This window comes from Scyliorhinus torazame, chromosome 12 (assembly GCF_047496885.1).
Source record: "Scyliorhinus torazame isolate Kashiwa2021f chromosome 12, sScyTor2.1, whole genome shotgun sequence".
Lineage (NCBI taxonomy): Eukaryota > Metazoa > Chordata > Chondrichthyes > Carcharhiniformes > Scyliorhinidae > Scyliorhinus > Scyliorhinus torazame.
The window spans coordinates 19,250,771-19,272,039 of NC_092718.1; the positions used below are offsets into that span (position 1 = coordinate 19,250,771).

The window sequence follows — 21,269 nt, forward strand, 5'->3', positions numbered from 1 at the left end:
CTCGAAAGTGAAATCATTACCTCGCGCATGATTATTTTGATCGTCAATTATTCTAATCACTGCAGCCGGCACTTGCTCCTAAAGTGCTTTCCCCCAAATAGCTGTGACATGCTGGCCGAGGCTTCAGTATTGTTTTGAATACAAGACCATAGTAAAATGGTCCGCCACCCACTAATGCGGTTTGTACATAAAGAATGGTCGCTCAGCCACCAAAGGCCACCTACTAACCCTGGAATCAGGGACTGGTTTAGCACAGTGGGCTAAGCAGCTGGCGTAATGCAGAACGCAGCAGCAGGGGTTCAATTCCCGTACCGGCCTCCCGAACAGGGGGCGGAATGTGGCGACTAGGGGCTTTTCGCAGTAACTCCATTGAAGCCTACTTGTGACAATAAGTTGTAATAATAATTATCATTAAGTGAAGCAAGGATAGGCAGCACAGCCAATTTTGGCCGTCGTAAAGATGGGGCAATTGAGCACAGTCCATCCAGGTTTAAGAATGAAATGAGAAGCTCAACAGGAGGCCAATGCAAGCCAATGACTACTGTTGAAATGCGCAGTACGTACCCATTCATATTTGGCAGGATGGGGCTAAACCTTTTCATCGTGCGCTACGTGGTCAAGCAGCCCCCCCAATGCAGGCAGGAAGTCAATGACAACTTGGACAAGGTACCAGGCAGCACCCAGCACATAGGGAATTCTAATCCAGCCTGAGTTAGCCTCTTCAGGAGAGGAAAGCAGAGACAACTGGAGGCAGGCAGAAGCACGGATTACTCAACAGTGGTGCAGCACCGCTACATCTCCAACACTCTCGGTGTTGATCATGCCCAATTTTCCACTCCCTCGTCCAAGAGGACTGAAGTAAATTGCAACAACCTGCCATCACAGAGCCCGTGATCAGCTAACTTAGTACACCCTCTGACTGGGGAGCCAGCCTTGCACACTTATCGGCTAACTACCCATTCCCTTCATCAACTGAACCACCGGGGTTGCATTCTCTCTTCTTAAAAGAAATTCCCGGCACAGAGAAGATGGGCTGAATGACCTCTTCCTGGGCTGTAACCATTCGATGAAATTGGTATCTGCACAAGCTTTACTAAATATTTTAAACTTGGTTAATGTAAGCCCAGTAACATGCCTTCACTTCAACCCCAAAAATGCTCCAAAGTACTAGGTCACGAGGGAGGGATAGAGGAAGAAGGGGTTAATGAAGGGAGTGAGGAAGAAAGGGGTGAATAAGTAGGAGCAGAGAGAAGACAGGCAATAGAAAATTGAGGAAAAAAAATGAAGAGAAGCTCTGTGGAACCATTTGGTTGGAAACACAGGATCTTGGGGAGATGCCAGATGGCGTCATTGCTGTAACTGCACAACAGCAGCTCCGCATTAAAAGACAATTCTATTGCCAGATTATAAAATATTAGTTCAAGCTACATCACCCCCACTCCCATGCACTAAAATTATTTTCCGCAGAAACATGCACTTAAATCCGACCCAAAACTATTTATACCTTCAAAACAAAGAAAAAAAGCAGGAACAACAATCACTGAAATGATTGTTTATTTATTTCCAGCCTGCTTATTGAACATCCAGGTTCCCACCAAATAATACTGGGGGCCCACCCAACCTTGCCAGCACAGCAATCCAACTGAGACAGAGACTTACCAACAGACAGCAAGCAGCCTCGCAAAAGTGTCTGCTGCTTCAAGAAGCAATGAATTATCAACTTTTAACATCTATTTTGCTCTTGCTGGTCTCGGCATGCAGTAACCCATTTCTAGGCCTCTGACAACACCCAGCAGAATATTCCACATCTTCCTGTGAAGAAGTGCTGGTAATTGCTAATGTCTTTTCAATGTACGTCAGAATATGCATTTTAATAGCTCATGTATTAGCCCAGGCATTCTGGTCTCCGGATGATTGTACCCTGGAGGTACCTCAGAAGACGTACTGGAGGACCCCTTGGATGCACGGTAGCACAGGTTAGCACAGTTGCTTCACAGCTCCAACGTCCCAGGTTCGATTCCCGGCTGGGGTCACTGTCTGTGCGGAGTTTGCACGTTCTCCCCGTGTCTGCGTGGGTTTCCTCCGGGTGCTCCGGTTTCCTCCCACAGTCCAAAGACGTTCAGGTTAGGTGGATTGACCATTATAAATTGCCCTTAGTGTCCAAAAAGGTTAGGTGGGGTTACTGGGATAGGGTGGAGGTGTGGGCTTAAGTAGGGTGCTCTTTCCACGGGCCGGTGCAGGCTCAATGGGTCGAGTGGCCTGATTCTGCACTGTAAATTCTATGATTCTATTATGGCCCCATGCAGTGACTGGAATTGCCAGGGTAGTTTGGACTTCCAATGGGAAACCACCCTGTGGCTGGAACCCACCGAATCTCAGATTTAAAATCCGAGACTTCAGATGGTTCTGATTCACTTAGTGGAAGAGTTACCCAGCAAAGTAGAAGGATTAAAACCAGTTCATATTTTGGGTAGCTATATGACTGACCCGATCCCCCCAACCTCAAATATGCTCCAGGCCCGCCTCCTTCCATCCATCACCCCACCCCGCCGCTGCCATTGCGCCCACTGCCCTCGCCCCCAACCCTCCAACTAACCTCCCAAAACCCCTCAAATCCCTTTGTCTACCCCCAACTACTCTCCTGATGCCCCTAACCCCGATCACCTACTCCCCTACCCCGTTCAGCCCTCAAGCCTCCCCTCCCAACCCATCGCTGACTCCCATCCTTTTACACAGAGAGGGAGAGGTGAATTTTAATAATTAAATTACACTGGAGATCCGGTGGCAATTGCAGCCATGTTTTAAGCATGGAACATCTACAGTAAGAACAGGTAGGCGATGGACTCAATGCAGGAAGAACTAATCAAACTAGCACCTGGGAGGGCAAATTAACATTCACTCACTATCGAGGGCCTCAGTTAATCCAACTGCATCTACATTGCATTTGTAACAACTGGATGTACGCCCATGCTGGCCCACAGTACTATATCGCTATGCTGTCTAACCATACCAAAGAAGTGCCGATTTTAGCCAGTGAACATTTTGCATCTTTCGTTGAATGTACTGAAGGTCAATTCACATTCTTCAAATTTTGCAATCTTAACACAGGAAGCCGTCCCGAAATGGGCTAATTGTTTCTCCATACTGAAGAAAGAGCAGTACTGTATAAACCAAACCATGCAAAGAATATGACATTTAAATCTAACAAGATCATACACTGTCACAGCTGCCTTTACCTTTCAAAGCAATTGCTTCTACATTCCCATTTGCATCCAGCATGGTGCTAAATTTCCGATCAGCAGGACCCTGCATCGCTTTTGTATCCAATGAAAGAGTGTTAATCTCTCCATCTCGAAGGAAAAAGTTTTCATTTTTGCTTTTCGCTTCACTTCTAAATCCATTACTTTCGCTCGCCCAGGCATCTTCCTGATCTACAACCAAAGGCTTGCCATTTTGTTGCGGATGTTCCTCAGAATCTGAAGAACTGTTCGCCATATAATCAGCAGGTTCCTCAACTATACTAAGTAAGACTTCCTGGTTTTGGGAATACACAACTGCATCAGTAGATGTAAATAAGAACTCCAATGTCCTTTTGGCTCCTTGGGGTCCATCGCCTTCGTTATGTATAGTTGGACTGTCCGTTCCCACCGGCAACCAAGATGGCTCCTCTTCTGCGCTGCACTCGGATGACAATGAAACTTCAACACACTCACTTTGAGAAGTTCCTTTCTTTAAATCTGCAATCGATTGAATTTCTGTTGGCACTATGTGGTCCTCACCCAAGCTGGAGTCAGAAGCCGTTTCTAACAAAGCGTCAACCTGTTTAGACCACTCATCATCACAAAGACAATCCATTTCCAATTGATCATCATTTTGTTCGGGTTCACTTTCTAAGGCGTTTGAAAGTAGCCCTTCTGATGTAGGGAGAGTCTGCTCACATTCCTCAACGTCATTCAATGAATGAGGCATTTTGGGCACTCCCACATTTTGTTCGGGCTCTTCTTCTTCAGTCATTTTGTGGTTCACCCCTTCATGTTTCTTATTCGAATCGCCAATCCAGTCTCGCGAATTTGGGAACATTTGATCATGTTTTACCTCAGAGTCAACGTCAACGTTAGCTTCACTAATTGCGCCAAAGTGTGAGCTATCAGCATTGGCACTGGGCTCATCATTTCCCAACTGCACATCTGCTGTCTGCTCAGAGAGTGGAGGACATCCATTGCTCAGTGGACAATCTGCCACCTGGACATATTCCTCTGCTGACCCACTGTCATCACTCAGGGCATGCTCATCAGTCACCAATTCACCATGATGTTTGGCTTCCTCGGACTTACTTTCCTCAACCAGAGCAGGCTCCGCCTTTGCTTCATTGAGACTTTTCACAGAGTCTACTGTTTTACCGTCAGGACCAACGCTATTTACATTCAACACCACACCATCCGTCATCTCCCCACGAGGATCATCTTCTTGGAGCGCACACTCTTTACTGGAATGCAATTCTTCATATGCTGTTGTAGTTTCCACACGGGCTTGGTCACAGGACAGACTGTTTTTATCGCATTCCCCGTCAGATGCATTCTGCACAAGGGCACCATTACTCGCTGTATTCCCAGAGTCCATCATCAACCCAGACTCCTCCTGTTGTCCCTCAAGCTCCGGGTGCGTGCTCATAGCTTCGTAGCTGGCTGCTCCATCCTCTAACGTTTGCTCAGTAATATGGTTTTCAGTGATATTTTCTTGACCCTGGGTATTCTTTGCCTCAGGACACCAATCAATCAACTTTTCGTCAACTAGCATATTCTCCTGCGGGATAGATTTCAGGCATGCTGACTGCTCGGCGGGTATTTCAGCTGCCGTTTGTGCAATGATACAGGTGCTATTGGATTCACAACCCTCTTCACCTTCTGCAGCTCTTACATTTCCAACACTTTCAACAGATTGTGGTAGTTCAGGCTGTGGCAGATGGGATGGTATGGAAAGTGCACCCTATTTCAAAATAAGAAGGGAGAATGCAATCAATAGCTGTACTATATCAATAAAGGCATTGCTACGCTGAGACATACTAATATACTAAGTCTTTTGACCGTGCTTATTTTTCACATTGGTACCAGCAATCTCACTTTAGTCAGCATGTTTCCCTTGGGACACCCTCGGGCTGTTTTTATATTACACGGGGTGCATCGGCACAAAGCAATTCTTTTGCTTTGCTTCACACCAATGCTAAAATTATCATCTAAAGCTAGAGATCAGACTCCAGGGAGTTTCAATTCTCGTTGCTCTAATATTAAGCTCCCCCCCTCCCTCCCCCGGACTCCGGATCTAGTTTGCAACTTCAATGCAAGGAACAGAAAGTGCTTTAAACAGTTGCATTGTGAATACAGCATTAATTCATTACCCCCAAATTATTCCCATTGCCAGTCCTCCTGGAAGCATTCTCCATTTCCGCAGGCCAGTGGCTCTACCTTTCAAGATGTCTCTCTCTCTAGACATAACCCAAAGTTGAAACAAAACCTATAACACTACTGCTGTACATTTCTCATTGCTCTAAATTACATTGAAAATGTCACGTTTCCCCACTCCCAGTAGCACAATCAATATACAATTTTACACTAGCATATTCATTAGGCCATAATTCAAACCTGTTTAACCTGACAATCAAAAAAACCCACAATTGTTGTTCTGGTTAGAAAGGACATCTGGTTGCTCTTAACAGTTGAGTTTTTCAGTCTATAAACTCATAATAATATTGATAATTTGTGAGTAATTATCACAATCCTGAAACACACAACATAATTAGCATAGGACCAGACATATCAAGCAATATTCCAATTGTAAAGATAGATTACACTTGGACATCTGAAACCCATTAAGTATAGCACCATCTGTTTTGCTGCTTATTGCAATTGCAAACCCGTCCATGGCCCTTGGTAATTATACCTGATCAGCATGTCAACATGACCAAAGCAAGGGCATTTTAAGGAAAACAGCAGGGTCAATGGTAAACAGTGAGCTCAGCAAGATTAACTATTACACTTGTAAAAATGGATTTTCTAACCTCAATGGTTTAGCTCCCAAATGTACAGCGCAATGTGGAGCCAAACCAATTCAAGCCGCTGTATTTCAGGTTTGGTCACAGCTACCTTCCAGTCAAAACTAAGTAGGGCCTCCTCAATTTGCTTTAGCAGCCCTTGAATAGATAAAGGAGAGGAGGAGGAAAGAGAGGTGCAGGGTTGGTGAATTATCCAGCACTTTCGTTCTTGGGCACGGTCATGACTTTTGAATGGAAGCCGCACTGGGTGAAAACCCGAATGCCTTCTCCATCACCAAGTGATGTGCCAGCAACCTTTGTCTAGATTCATGTAGCTTCGTGTGACAAGGTAGACAAGCTGGAACTCATGGAACAGTAATTCACAGGAGTTGCATGATTAATATTCACAGTGGTAAATAATTGATATTATTCGTCTGTTGCTAATTAACATGAAACTGCAGCTAATTGTAGGAGGTTTTTCTGTGTAGGAGTGAGACGGTTTGCTCTGGTTAGTTAACAGCTGCATCACCAATGGATCATGTTGCTACCAAGATGGCAGAAGATAAACAAGATAGAGGACCTTGGTCTTTCTTTGAACAGTGATTCCAATGTTTCTGTGACTAGTTTTAAAATAAACACTAATCGCATTAGCAATGCAGTGATTTAACAGAGTTACACCCACATGAAAGTAGCAGAATGATGATTCTTGTATGAATTGTGCTGCACAAGTATTTTGTTACACATCTTGTATCATTGTTAAAGATATTACTTCTAAGTTCTCAAAGACAAAATGGCAGGAAAGGCTTCAGGAAGCTGATGGCTTCTTACCATTTCGCATCTGTGTGACTGGATGTATCTCTGCAGTTCACTGATGTTGTGTTCCATGCTGCTGAGTTCTGCTCCCTGGGGGTTATTGATGGTGTACATGTAAACGTTCAAGTGCCGTTGGTAGCGCACAGAGTAGTCTTCAGAGGATACGATTGGTGTTACATCTCCCGGTAAAGCTGCGTCAGGCTTTTGCCTAAAACAGAAGGAGCAGCAGTTAAACATGTCGAGATATTAACGTTTGCATGACTGACGTGATTCCGCGCAAGTCGGTGCTTCGACAGGATGGGGGGGTCACAGAGCAGTGAAGACAAAAGATCAGGTCCGGCGGCTGCTATCGTGTGCTGCTGTCTCCTCCCCTCAATGCGGCTGTGGGAGGTGCGTAACAAACACCAGCTGCTTCCGCTGATGATAGGGTATAGAAAGAACATCCGGGGTGAATTAGCAACTAGCTGCTTCAGCACATCTCCTATGGGGTTCCTTCTACCCACTCAAATCACGGATAGCACATGTGCCAAGACAAAAGAACGGGGAATGATAGAAAGTAAATTTAAATTTAAATACGGGTGAAATTCTTTATCAATATTTTTATTATTCATTCATGGGAATGTGGGCTTCATTGGCTAGGCCAGCTTTCATTGCCCACCCCGAACTGCCCTCGAGAAGGTGACACTGAAACATTCATTTTCAACCAGATGTGCCACACCATCCCTGGTGCCCTCACCAGCCAGTGCCTCTTGCAATGACCTTCCAGCCGAGGGACAAGAGACCAGACTAGGATTAGAAGATTGGCAAATCAGCTTGGCTCAGTGGCAGCATTTCAGCTCGAGTCAGAAGTTTGGATGTCAAGTTCCAGGTCTCCTTCCAATTCACACATCATTCGGAATTGGATAATGTTGGAAAAACCAAGGAATATCATCGACTTCAGGAAGCGTAGCACAACCACCACCACCCGCCTCCCCCCAGAAGTCTTACAACACCAGGTTAAAGTTCAACAGGTTTGTTTCGAATCACTAGCTTTCTCATTCACCTGAGGAAGGAGCAGTGCTTGGAAAGCTAGTGATTCGAAACAAACCTGTTGGACTTTAACCTGGTGTTGTAAGATAGTGCCCGTCCAGTGTTCCTTCAGGGCAGATACTCCGGGCGGGATTCTCTCAGCCCAGGGCCGGGCTGGAGAATCCCCTCGACCGGCGCGAACCGCACCACGCCACCAGCACGCGATTCTCCGCAGAGCGGAAAATCGGTGCCATTGGCACCAGCGTTGTTGGCGCAGCACCGGTCGTTGTAAAAACGGCGAGTCCCGCCGGCGCCGCCCACACCTGCTCTCCCTCGGCGTGGAAGGGCCAGGGAACAGCCTGGGTTGGGGGGCGAGAGAGAGAGAGAGAGAGAGAGAGAGAGAGAGAGAGAGAGAGAGAGAGAGAGAGAGAGAGAGAGAGAGAGAGAGAGAGAGAGAGACCGAGACCTCCTATGTGGCCTGGCCTGTGATCAGCGAGCTTACCTCTCTGGCTGGCGGCCTCCTTTCTTCCGCGCCGGCCCCTGTAGTCCTGCGCCATGTTGCGTCAGGGTCGGCGCGTTGAAGGAAGCCACTGCGCATGCACACATTGGCGCCGGTTCCACTGCGCACATGCGCGTTGGTGCCTGTGCCACTGCGCCTGTGCAGATCCCGCGGCGCCCAGTTCACGCCACGATCAGCAGCTGGAGCCAGAATTGCTGATCCTGAGGCCGTGTTGACGCCGTCGAGAAACATGACGGCGTTTCCGATGGCGTCAACACTTCGCCTCAGGATCAAAGAATCCCCCCACCCCCCCATTCCTCTTCCTCCACCCCCCCCCCCCCGCCCCCCCCATTCCCATTAAGAGAATGTCCAGAACAATTACCTGGTTTCGACCAGACTTGGAAAACATTTACATCCAGGTCACTCTACCCCTTTTGTTGATGTTGGCCAGCAATGCATCAACACGTTCAAGCACACCATTTGGTTTTGGCAAGAATTTGGAAGCAGTCAGGGATTTTTCTTTTTATTTGAAGTGCAATGTCATGTGAAGCCTATATATGCTGATCTACTACAGATGTTGAGGATATGGATATGCACTGCCCATAAATCTGTGGATTTGGAAAAGTCAATTCAGCAAGACAACTTAATGACAACCAGAGCCACTGTGGACCATTGGTGGGCATAGCATGGTGATTGCAGAGATGTAGGTCCAAACTGACGTTGCACTGCAGGTCCAATCTTTTCGCCAAAATGTTTTGTCACAAATTTTGTTAGAATTGACTGAAAAAAATCAACATCAATTAGTGCTGAGTACAGTGTTTTTATTAGATGTTGTGGCACAGTAGGTCTCATGCAGTATCTCTAGTCTTCCACCCGCCCACCCCTAACCATTTGAAAGTGGCAGCAGATATGGAAAAGATGGATCCTGCAGCATAATTTACTGTTGGCCAGTAAGGCGATACAGCAAGATGTGCCTTAATGGGAAATGGGCAACTCATTAGATTACCATAATGTCCTTTTCACCTGTAGATCACCTCTGAAATGTACCAGTAAACTGGAATCTTATCCTATTACCTGGGGCTGAATTGACTCTTCCGCACACAGTACTGGGCGGGCCTAAGGATTTTCTTTGTAATTGAGTGAGGTTGAGCAACCTCAACCCAGTCCCTGGTCAGCACAGGCCAATGGCACAACACGGAAGTTGCCCGTCTTACTCAAAGACCTGAATGATGGCTGATGCAGAAGTAGCACAATGACAAAGTAGGGATTGGGGGAGAGAAGGGGTGTGGGGGTTGAGGGCAGGCCAGAGGCAGCTTTACCTTGCAGCTGCGTCCGTTACACACCTTTATAGAGAAATGTCACTTAATATCCAAGGGATCCCCAACTAAACCACTGCATCACATAATGCTGATATAGTAATTATAGTTTAATGAAATCTATCCATTCCTCACAAAGTGTGTGGCACTGACAAAGTTGCATTTATTGCATGAGAAAGTGATGATGAATATTCTTCTGCGTAGCAATTGGTCATCTAGTTTGCTGCTTTGCCGGATAACAACAACCTGCATTTATAGAGCAACTTTAGCGAATCATCCCAAAAGAGTACTTTGGAATTGAGCCACATAATGAACTATTTGGGCACAACTAGAAACCGGGCTCCCACAAACAGCAACGTGATGATGGTCAGATAATCTGTTTTGAGTGACGCTCGCTAACAATTGGCCAGGACACTGGGAAGAATTCCGCGGCTGTTCTTCAAAACACCACCTGGGATTTGTGCCATCTATCCGAGGGGACAGAAAAGGTCGCAGTTCAACATTTCGCACCGAAAGCCGGCACCGTTGACAGTCCAGCACTCCCTCACCACTGCACTGCATTGTCTGTCTTAAGTTCCAGTCTCTGGAGTGGGACTTGCACCCACAACCTTCTGACTGCAAGGCAAGAGTACTACAAAATGACTTAATGCTCCAGTAACTCCTCCAGTAACCCAAGCCACATATTAAATAGACTTCTAGTTAGTCAAAATGCCTTTGGCATGGCCACTCATTAACTAGATTGTCTTTGTTGTACCCGATTGACTGATCAAACATTTCACTGCTCTTTGTAAAACCTTGTTATGCACCAAACCGGTTGGCATATTTGCCCACACAATAATTGCATTTTGAAGTCATTCATTGTACACGAGCTGCTTTGAGATGGGCAGTTAAGTTCAGTAAGCATCTGACCACGAGTGGAGCGGGGGGGGGGGGGGGGGGGGGGGGGGGGGAATCAAATGAAGACAACCACATTTCAGATTGTAGCTGGGGAAATCTCAAGACAGTCAAGGTTGACGATGGAGGACAAAATGGGGGTAAAATAATGTATAACCAATACCTTAATACATTCAGAAATATACAATGCAGGTGATCTATTTTTCTCTGAGATACTGTTGCAAGATGTAACTCTACGAACAGAACTCAAAGGCTTGCAGATGTGAAACAGGGAAGGATATCGAAGAAAAGTCAACATAAAAAGGCCATTTGTCTGCCAAATCACATTCGTCCATCATTCTAACTTTCACAGCCTACGAATGAACACATTCTGCATCTCTGCTACTGGGAGACTGCTAATTGAACTTTCTTCAAGTATTTGATCTCAATCCAATGTACAATTATTCATCTTTGTGAACTGTGAAACTACTAATCTGTCCCATCTTAAACTCATTTAGTTTTTATTAAAAAAAGCTATTGACATGCCACCCCTCGTTATTTGCCTAGTGCTCATCTTATTTTAAAATTATGCCTCATACAACATCCTCTTATTCCTCGTCCTGGTCTCGGCAATTGGTTGAGTGCTCACGCAAAACTAGATGGGAGTGCAATTTCTGAGGATGACTCAAGGAAGCTTCAAAGGGATAGGCTAAGTGAGTGGACAAGGTCAGGTCAGAGGGAATGTATGCAAGTGTGAAGTTTTTCACTCTGGTTGAGAAAAAAAACAGAAAGGCAAAGTATTTCTTAACTGGAGAGGGATTGGGAGGTGCTGATGTGCAAAGGGACCTGGTGGCCTTGTCCATGTGTCACAAAAGCTACCATACAGGTACAGCAAGCAATGAGGAAGGCTAATGGTATGTTGGCCTTCATCCAAAGGAGACCTGAGCACAGAAGTAAACATGTCTTGCTACAATTCTATGGAGCCTGGGTGAAACCCCACCTGGAGTAGTGTACGCAGTATTTGTCTGCTTAACTTTCTTAAAAATATAAATTTAGAGTACCCAATTCATTTTTTTTTCCAATTAAGGTACAACGTAGTGTGGTCAATCCACCAACCCTGCACATCTTTGGGTTGTGGGGATGAAACCCATGCAAACATGGGGAGAATGTGCAAACTCCACACGGACCGTGACCCAGAGCTGGGATCGAACCTGGGCCCTCGGCGCCGTGAGGCAGCAGAGCTAACCACTGCGCCACCATGCTGCCCCTTTGTCTGCTTAACTAAGGAAGGATGTACTTGCCATCGAGGCAATGCAACTGAGATTCACCAGATTAATCCCTGAGATGGCAGGGTTGTCTTGTGAGGAAGCGGAGCCTGACTGAACTCATTGAATTTACAAAATTCTTACCGGGCATAAACAGGGTCGGTGTGCATAGGATGGTTCCCCTGAAATTACAAAATTCTTACCGGGCATAAACAGTCACTGTGGATAGGATGGTTCCCCTGGCTGGTGAGTTTAGAACCAGGGGTCACAGTCTCAGAATAAGAACGGTACCATTTCAGCCTGAGATGAGGAGGAATTCCTTCACTCAGAGGTGGTGACTCTTTGGAATCCTCTATCGCAGAGGTCTGTGGTAGCTCCACATTGAGCAGGTTCAAGATAGAAATCAAGAAGATTTTCTGGACTTCCGGAGGCGGCTATGAAGGAGTAAGTCGCACATTTGGTGGCTCCCGCTCTGATCGGACTTTCGGACCTTTCCCCAGACTTTTTTCCGATTTTAAACGGTGAATTTGAAGGCTGAGGCAATTGGGCACCGTTTCCACGTACCGATGTATGGAGAAAAGAACCAGAAGTGCACGAAACGGCAGAAACAGAAAGTTAGGCAAGAGCTGTGCTGAAGCTGCAGCAGGAGACAGCATGGCCGAGGACCGGACCCCTGGTGTGTCAGCCCAGCGATCAACGGAGCAGTTGATGCAGGTCACCCAGGACGGCTTTGCCAAACAGAAACGGGACTGTCTGGACCCGATTAAAGAATCGATTGATCGGCTGGAGCACAGATTGGACGCCCAGGATCGGGTGATCCAGAAGGTTGAGAAGGCGCTGGCTGAGCAGGAGCATCAGAGAGCGGTGGAGCTGGAGGTGGGGATGCTGCGGGACCAGCAGAAAAGGCTTCTGGAGAAGGTGGAGGACCTAGAGAATAGGTCCCGCTGGCAGAACTTAAGAATTGTCGGGCTCCCGGAGGGGGCTGAGGGAGCTGATGCTGGGGCATACGTAGCGGGTATGTTCGAAAAGCTGCTGGGGGAGGGGGCATTCCCCCGATCCTTGGAGGTGGACAGGGCGTACAGAGCGCTTGCGAGGAAGCCGCGAGGGGAGGACCACCCCCCGGAGGGCAATGGTGGTGAGATTTCACAGGTTCCTGGACGAGGAACGTATTCTTCAGTGGGGCAAGCGAATACGGAGTTGTAAGTGGGACAACAGTAACCTGCGGGTGTACCACAACCCGAGTGTGGAGGTGGCCAGGAAAAGGGCAAGCTTCAACCAAGTTAAGTCAATCTTCTTCAAGAAACAGGTGAAGTTTGGACTGCTGTATCCGGCTCGTCTTTGGGTCACATATGAGGACCAGCATCATTATTTTGAGTCGCCCGAAGATGCGCTGGACTTTGCTAAAAGGACTGGTGGGGGGCTGAGAACTCTCGAACTTTGAGGCAACGTGTTGGCTTATATTGGGTCCGTTTCTTTTTTAAATTTGTTTTTTCTCCTCTTATTTCTTCTCTTCTGTTGTTGAGTTCTGTTTAAGTGGGGAGGGTGGGGGTGGGGGGGGGAGTATTTCCGTTTTTGGGTTTTCTTTTCGGTGGATGTTGGCAATGGTTTTTTTTCCGTTGATGTGCACTTTTGTGGGGTGGAGACGTGCTTGTTTGAGTTTCGGTGAGTGTTTTTCTTTTTGCAGCTGGGTGATTGTCTGGGGATTGTTAGATGATGGAATTTGTTTGTACGAGGGGGGGGGGGGGAAGAGAGGTGGGGGGGGGGGAACAATAGGTGGGAGACTTTTTGCCGCCGGGGATGGGGGCCACCAAGCTAGCTGATCTCCTGGAATGTTCGAGGGTTAAAAGGGCCGGTTAAGAGGGCACGTGTGTTCGCGCAACTTAGGGGACTGAAGGCGGACGTGGTAATGTTGCAGGGGACGCACCTTAGAGTAGTGGACCAGGTTCGATTGAAGAAAAGCTGGGTCAGTCAGGTTTTCCACTCGGGGCTGGATACAAAGACTAGAGGGGTTGCGATCTTGATTAATAAGCGGGTGATATTTGAGGTGGGTAAACAGTTCCGGATGTGGGGGGTCGATATATTATGATTATTTTTAAGCTGGAGGGGGTGAAAGTAGTGCTGGTTAATGTATATGCGCCAAATTGGGATGACGTGGAATTTATAAAGAGGATATTAGGGAAGATACCGGACCTGGACTCGTGCAAACTGACCATGGGAGGGGACTTTAATACTAGTTATTGATCGGTCATGCTTGAAAAAGGGCAGGGTGCCAGCAATGGCAAAGGAACTGAAAGGGTTCATGGAGCAGATGGGAGGGTGGATCCATGGATATTTAGGCAGGCGAGGGTGAAAGAGTTTTCCTTCTACTCCCATGTACACAAGGTATACTCTCGGATCGATTTCTTTGTTTTGGGTAGGGCCTTGCTGACAGGGGTGGTGGACACGGGGTACTCGGCGATTACGATCTCGGACTATGCTCCACACTGGATTGCCCTGCACGTTAGTACAGATAGCAATCAGCGCCCGCAATGGAGGTTGGATGTAGGGCTATTGGCGGATGAAGCGGTGAGGAAATGCATGCTGAATTACCTGCAGGTAAACGATACGGGGGAGGTCTCAGCAGCGGTGGTCTGGGAAGCGCTGAAGGCAGTGGTGAGAGGAGAGTTGATCTCGATCCGGGCTCACAGGGACAGGACGGACAGGGCAGAGACGGACCGACTGGTGAAAGTGATTCTACAAGTCGACAGGAGGTACGCGGAGACTCCAGAGATAGGGCTTTTAAGGGAACGGCGGAGGCTACAGGCGGAGGCTACAGGCGGAGTTTGGCTTGTTAACCACAGGGAGGACAGTGGAACAGCTCAGAAAGGCAAGGGGGGCTATACGTGAGCATGGTGAGAAGGCCAGCAGGATTCTTGCACAGCAGCTCAGAAAGAGGGAGGCAGCTAGAGAAATAGGGAAAGTTATCGACGGGGATGGGAACTTAGTTGGGGACTCGGCAGGGGTGAGTAAGTCGTTTCAGGATTTTTACAGCAGGTTGTACAGGTCGGAGCCCCCTGCGGGGCCGTAGGTGATGAGGCACTTCCTGGAGGAGCTGACTTTCCCGAAGATGGACTGGGAGTTGGTAGAAGGGCTGGGAGCCCCGATCGGGTTGGAAGAGATAGTGGAGGGCTTGAAGGCCATGCAGTCGGGTAAGGCCCAGGGACCGGACGGGTACCCAGCAGAGTTCTATAAAATGTTCACCGGGATATTGGGACCGGAGCTGATGAAGGTGTTTAACGAGGCAAGGGAAAGAGGGGTTCTGCCCCAGATGATGTCACTGGCCATGATTTCGCTTATCCTGAAGCGGGACAAGAACCCGGAACTATGTGGGTCCTACAGGCCGATATCACTGTTGAACGCAGATGCCAAACAGCTGGCCAACATTTTGTCCTCTAGGATTGAGGATTGTGTGCCGAACGTCATTGTGGAGGATCAGACTGGGTTCGTTAAGGGCAGGCAGCTGGTGGCCAATGTAAGAAGGCTGTTAAATGTGATCATGATGCCCCCGGAGAGTAGGGAGGTGGATGTAGTGGTCGCGAAGGATGTGGAGAAAGCTTTTGACCGGGTTGAGTGGAATTATTTATGGGAGGTTCTGGAGCGGTTCGGATTTGGGAGGGGCTTTATTGACTGGGTTAGGTTGCTGTACCAGGCTCCTGTGGCAAGTGTACGGACGAACAGGACGACTTTGGTCTATTTTAGGCTGCACCGCAGGACGAGACAGGGATGCCCCCTCTCCCCACTGCTGTTCGCGCTGGCTATAGAGCCGCTGGCAATTGCTCGGAGGGTCTCAAGGGGCTGGAAGGGGTTGGTCCGGGGTGGTGTGGAGCAGAGTCTCGCTGTATGCGGATGACCTGCTTTTGTATGTTTCGGATCCATTTGAGGGGATGGAAGAAATTATGGGAATTTGCCCGGTTTTCGGGGTATAAGCTTAATATGGGGAAGAGCGAGATGTTTGTGGTCCAGGCGAGGGGCCAGGAGAGGCAACTGGGGGGAACTGCCGTTTAGATTGGTAGGGGACAGTTTCAGGTACCTGGGTATCCAAGTGGCGCAGGATTGTGACCGGCTACACAAATTGAACTTGGCCCGGTTGGTGGATCAGATGAGGGAGGATTTCCGGAGATGGGATGCGCTCCCGTTGTCTCTGGCGGGCAGAGTTCAAACGGTGAAAATGACGGTCCTCCCGAGATTCCGGTTTGTTTTTCAATGTCTCCCCATCTTCATCCCGTGGTCCTTTTTTAAGCAGGTCAATAAAGTTACAGCAGGCTTTGTGTGAGGGGGCAAGTCCCCGCTAGTGAGGAGAGTAATGCTTGAACGGAGTCGGGGAAAGGGCGGGCTGGCGCTGCCGAACTTTAGCAATTATTACTGGGCGGCTAACATAGCCACGATCAGGAAGTGGCTGGTGGGGGAGGGGTCGGCATGGCTGCGGATGGAGGCGTCTTCATGCAAGTGCACAAGTGTGGGGGCGCTGGTAACTGCGCCTCTGCTGTTCCCGCCAGCGCGGTACTCCACCAGCCCCGTGGTGCTGGCGGCCTTGAGAGTCTGGGGGCAATGGCGGAGGCATGTGGGAGCAGACGGAGCATCGGTCTGGTCCCCAATCTGCGATAATCACCGGTTTGCCCTGGGAAGTATGGATGGGAGGTTCCGGATATGGTGGAGAGCGGGGATTGAGAGGATGGGGGACTTGTTTATAGAGGGGAGCTTTCCGAGCATGAGGGCTCTGGAGGAGAAGTTTGCATTGGCGGGGGGGAACGAATTTTGATATCTGCAGGTGCGGGACTTTCTGCGTAGACTGGTACCAACCTTCCCACTCCTGCCGCTAAGGGGGATTCACGACAGGGTAGTTTCCAGAGGGTGGATAGGAGAGGGGAGCGTTTCTGACATTTATAAGTAGCTTATGGGATCAGAGGAGACACAGACCGAGGAGCTGAAGTGCAAGTGGGAGGAGGAGCTGGGAGGAAAGATAGAGGAGGGCCTTTGGGCGGACGCGTTGAGTAGAGTCAACGCGACCGCGACGTGTGCCAAGCTCAGCCTGATTCAATTCAAGATCGTGCACCGGGCTCACATTACAGTGGCCCGGATGAGGTTGATTTTTTGGGGTGGAGGACAGGTGCACAAAATGTGCGGGAGGACCGGCGAACCTTGTCCACATGTTTTGGACATGTCGAAAGCTTAGGGATTTTCAGGGTTTGCGGACATCATGTCCAAGGTATTAAATACAAGGGTGGCATTGACTCCAGAGGTGGCGATTTTCAGAGTGCCATCGGATCTGGGAATCCAGGAGGAGAAAGAGGCAGACATTCTGGCCTTTGCTTCCCTGGAGGCGGATATTACTAGCATGGAGGGACTCAAGGCCGCCGAAGTCGGAGACCTGGCTATCGGACATGGCTGGCTTTCTCTGCCTGGAGAAAATTAGTTTGCCATGAGAGGGTCATTGTTAGGGTTCGTCAGGAGGTGGCAACCATTCATCGACTTCTTTGCAGAGACTAATCGTCAGCAGAAGGGGGGATTGTACTTAATACTCAAAATGCGATCTTCGCCAGTGCACTTGAAAAATGCAATGCAACCCAGGAGATTTTTCATTTCCTCTGGCTTGGCTCAATTGGCATCACTCCCACCTGGGGCAGCACGGTAGCATTGTGGATAGCACAATTGCTTCACAGCTCCAGGGTCCCAGGTTCGATTCCGGCTTGGGTCACTGTCTGTGCGGAGTCTGCACGTTCTCACAGTGTGTGCTTGGGTTTCCTCCGGGTGCTCCGGTTTCCTCCCACAGTCCAAAGATGTGCAGGTTAGGTGGATTGGCCATTATAATTGCCCTGAGTGTCCAAAAAAAGGTTAGCTGGGGTTACTGGGTTACGGGGATAGGGTGGAGGTGTGGCCTTGGGCAGGGTGCTCCTTCCAAGAGCCGGTGCAGACTCGATGGGCCGAATGACCTCCTTCTACACTGTAAATTCTATGATTCTAATGAGTAACTGGACAGATGCCAGGAGAACACCCCACTCCCTTTGAACACAGCCAGGAGAACAATATCGCACTCTAGAATGCAAACGGGGCCCAATTTAACTAAATAGTTTATCCGGTAATGCAGCATTCCAACAGTCTTCGTCTAGATTATATACTCAAATCTGTGATCAGATTTAAACCTTCTGCCTCTGTGGCGAGAGCCTACCAACAGAGCCACAATGCCATTCAATATTACCAAGCATTGCAAGTGTTGGTGGGTTCACTGGGTTATGGGGATGGGTGAGGTGTTGATCTTGGTAGGGTGCTCTTTCAAGACCCGGGTGCAGACTCGATGGCGGAATGGCCTCCTTCTGCACTGTAAATTCTATGTAAATTTTAGCCGGGCCTCAATATATAATCCTAGACCCAATGCCCAACCCTGGACCAATGCCCAACCCTGGGACCAATGCCCAAATGCAGTGTTTTGAACAACATGATAAATCAAGAGGCTCATATTTTAGTGAAATCGAAAAGATCTCATACTACCAAGCAGAGAGTTGTGACTTTTCCTTCTATCCTGGCGAATATTCCTCTCTAAACCTATACCGACACTAGCCATTCATCTTATCCGTTGGCGGATGGACCTTCCATGTAAATTGACTGGCAAGTAACTATAGCGACTGCACTTAAAGTCATTTATCGATGTGTTGCGCTTTGGGGATATCTCCAGAATATGATGAACCGTGGTTTAAATGCAAGTCTGTTTGCTTGTTCTAGTTCCAGATGCCATCTTTTCAGATGCTAATGCCCCTGCTCGTGTTTTCTATTTTATTTAATTTAGAGTACCCATTCTTTTTTTCCAATTAAGGGGCAATTTAAAATGGCCAATCCACCTACCCTGCCCATCTTTGGGTTGTGGGGGTGAAACCCACGCAGACACGGGGAGAATGTGTAGGGGCTGGTTTAGCACAGTGGGCTAAACAGCTGGCTTGCAATGCAGAACAATGCCAGCAGCGCGGGTTCAATTCCCGTACCGGCCCTCCCCGGGGCAGCACGGTAGCATTGTGGATAGCACAATTGCTTCACAGCTCCAGGGTCCCAGGTTGATTCGGCTTGGGTCACTGTCTGTGCGGAGTCTGCACATCCTCCCCGTGTGTGCGTGAGGTTTCCTCCGGGTGCTCCGGTTTCCTCCCACAGTCCAAAGATGTGCAGGTTAGTGGATTGGCCATGATAAATTGCCTTAGTGTCCAAAATCGCCCTTAGGGTTGGGTGGGGTTACTGGGTTATGGGATAGGGTGGAGGTGTGGACCTTGGGTAGGGTGCTCTTTCCAAGAGCCGGTGCAGACTCGATGGCCGAATGGCCTCCTTCTGCACTGTAAAATTCTATGATAATCTATGAAACAGGCACCGGAATGTGGCGACTAGGGCTTTTCACAGCAAGTCATTGAAGCCTACTTGTGACAAATACGCGATTATTATTATTATTATGTGCAAACTCCACACAGACAGTGACCCAGAGCCGGGGCGTACCTGGGACCTCGGCGCCGTGAGGCAGCAGTGCCATTCTGCGCCGGCCATTCTGCTCCTGTTTTCGGTTTGAATGTTATTTCTACAATTTCAGGGTTTCGTCGCAGCCGGGTTCTTCCTCTTCAGCACTTCAAACATCAAGGCGGCGTTTACTGTGGAGTCAGCTCTCATGCCGAGTTTGTGGTTCAAGTTTCCACCCCCCCCCCGACCCCCCCCCCCCCCCCCCTCCAGAGGTGTCTCACCTGTAGCGAATCTTGCAGCTGCACGAGAAACTCCATCTGCAACACTTTTACACCCTCTGCAACCCGATATTTCGAGGGCTTGTCACGTGGTTCTACCTTACCATTCTGAAAGATCTCATTACCTCGCTTATTATATACCCTGCACCTGTAGTTTGACACCAATCTGCAAAGTGCTGTTAATAACAGTCTTGACGAGAAGCGCTATGCACCATCCCCACGCATACACAAACACGTAAAACTATAATTAAGACATTGCTTAGAGATGGAACTGGAAGGGTAACGGGGTCACCAGACACAATGACAACAGGAGCACAAGAACCAAACAGTTCTCCAACTCTCGCAGCACGTTTGTTTCTGCCCAAAACTAAGAGCTGGCGACATTAACAACGGTCGCAGAGGTTTACTGCCTGGCTTAAAGAGCAGACAGAACCCTTTGTGTAAGACAAGGCAGCGAATAAGCATTTTCAGAAGTTGCAAACACTTACTGCGCAAAGAGCTCCTCCAGACCGTGGAAGCCCCGCTGTGCTGCGAGATTCACAGGTGTGGCACCATCAAGGTTGGCGATGCAAGAGCCTCTTGCCCACCTGGCTGTTGCAGTAGGAAGGAGGCTAGTCTGGATAAACCCAGCCTCGCTGCGAAATGCATTAACGTTTCCCGAGGGATGGAAGCTGAAAAAAAAACAAACACCCACGTGATCAGTATCAGTTTCACTTTGCAGCTTGGTCTAGATTGCAGAATCAACCACACATTTAGGTAGCGAACGCCTAGTCGCATTGCACTTTTGAAACCAATGGATTATTTCCGAATCGCAGAATTCCGGTCATCAATTTGTGAAGAGCAAGATTCAAGGCGCAAACTGGGGGCAGCACGGGTAGGTTAGCACTGTTGCTTCACAGCCCCAGGGACCCAGGTTCGATTCCCGGTTTGGGTCACTGTCTGTGCGGAGTCTGCACATCCTCCCCGTGTGTGCGTGGGTTTCCTCTGGTGCTCCGGTTTCCTCCCACAGTCCAAAGATGTGCAGGTCAGGTGGATTGGCCATGATAGATTGCTCTGAGTGTCCAAAAAAAGGTTAGCTGGGGTCACTGGGTTACGGGGATAGGGTGGAGGTGTGGACTTGGGTAGGGTGCTCCTTCCAAGAGCCGGTGCAGACTCGATGGGCCGAATGACCTCCTTCTACACTGTAAATTCTACGATTCTAATGAGTAACTGGACAATTTATTGGGGGGGGAAAGATTAAGTGTCCACTGAAAGAGGAACACTGGCCAGGATACCAGGTGAACATCCCACTCCCTTTGAACACTGCCAGGAGAACAATATCGCACTCTAGAATAGCAAACGGGGCCTCAATTTAACGACATAGTTTCTCCGGTAACGCAGCATTCCAACAGTCTTCGTCTAGATTATATACTCAAATCTGTGATCAGATTTAAACCTTCTGCCTCGGTGGTGAGAGCCTACCAACAGAGCCACAATGCCATTCAACATTACCAAGCATTGCATCCTAGAAAAGGTAACTGGTTTTTGTAATTTATTTTCCTCCTCTCCTGAAATCGTAAGAATTTTGTTGCAATGTGTTCATCATGTACGCCAGAAAACCCCTTTCAGGCAGTTTGCCGGACTGTGAACACGGCTCGAAAACCTGTTGCGATGATGGTGGTTCAGGAAGGGAAAGAACCCATTGGCTGTTCTTCACAAACTGTTGGAGAGGCTATTCATGGT

General features: G+C 48.5%; 1 protein-coding gene across 1 annotated transcript in view; it reads right to left on the bottom strand.

Annotated features, from left to right (window-relative positions):
* The window catches only part of LOC140387413 (A-kinase anchor protein 13-like), a 478,070-nt gene that overhangs the window by 293,612 nt on the left and 163,189 nt on the right, over positions 1-21,269 (bottom strand). The window contains 4 exon segments of the mRNA XM_072470498.1: positions 3,237-4,986; positions 6,857-7,049; positions 20,036-20,117; positions 20,120-20,218. Of these exon segments, the coding sequence (XP_072326599.1) occupies positions 3,237-4,986; positions 6,857-7,049; positions 20,036-20,117; positions 20,120-20,218 (2,124 nt within the window).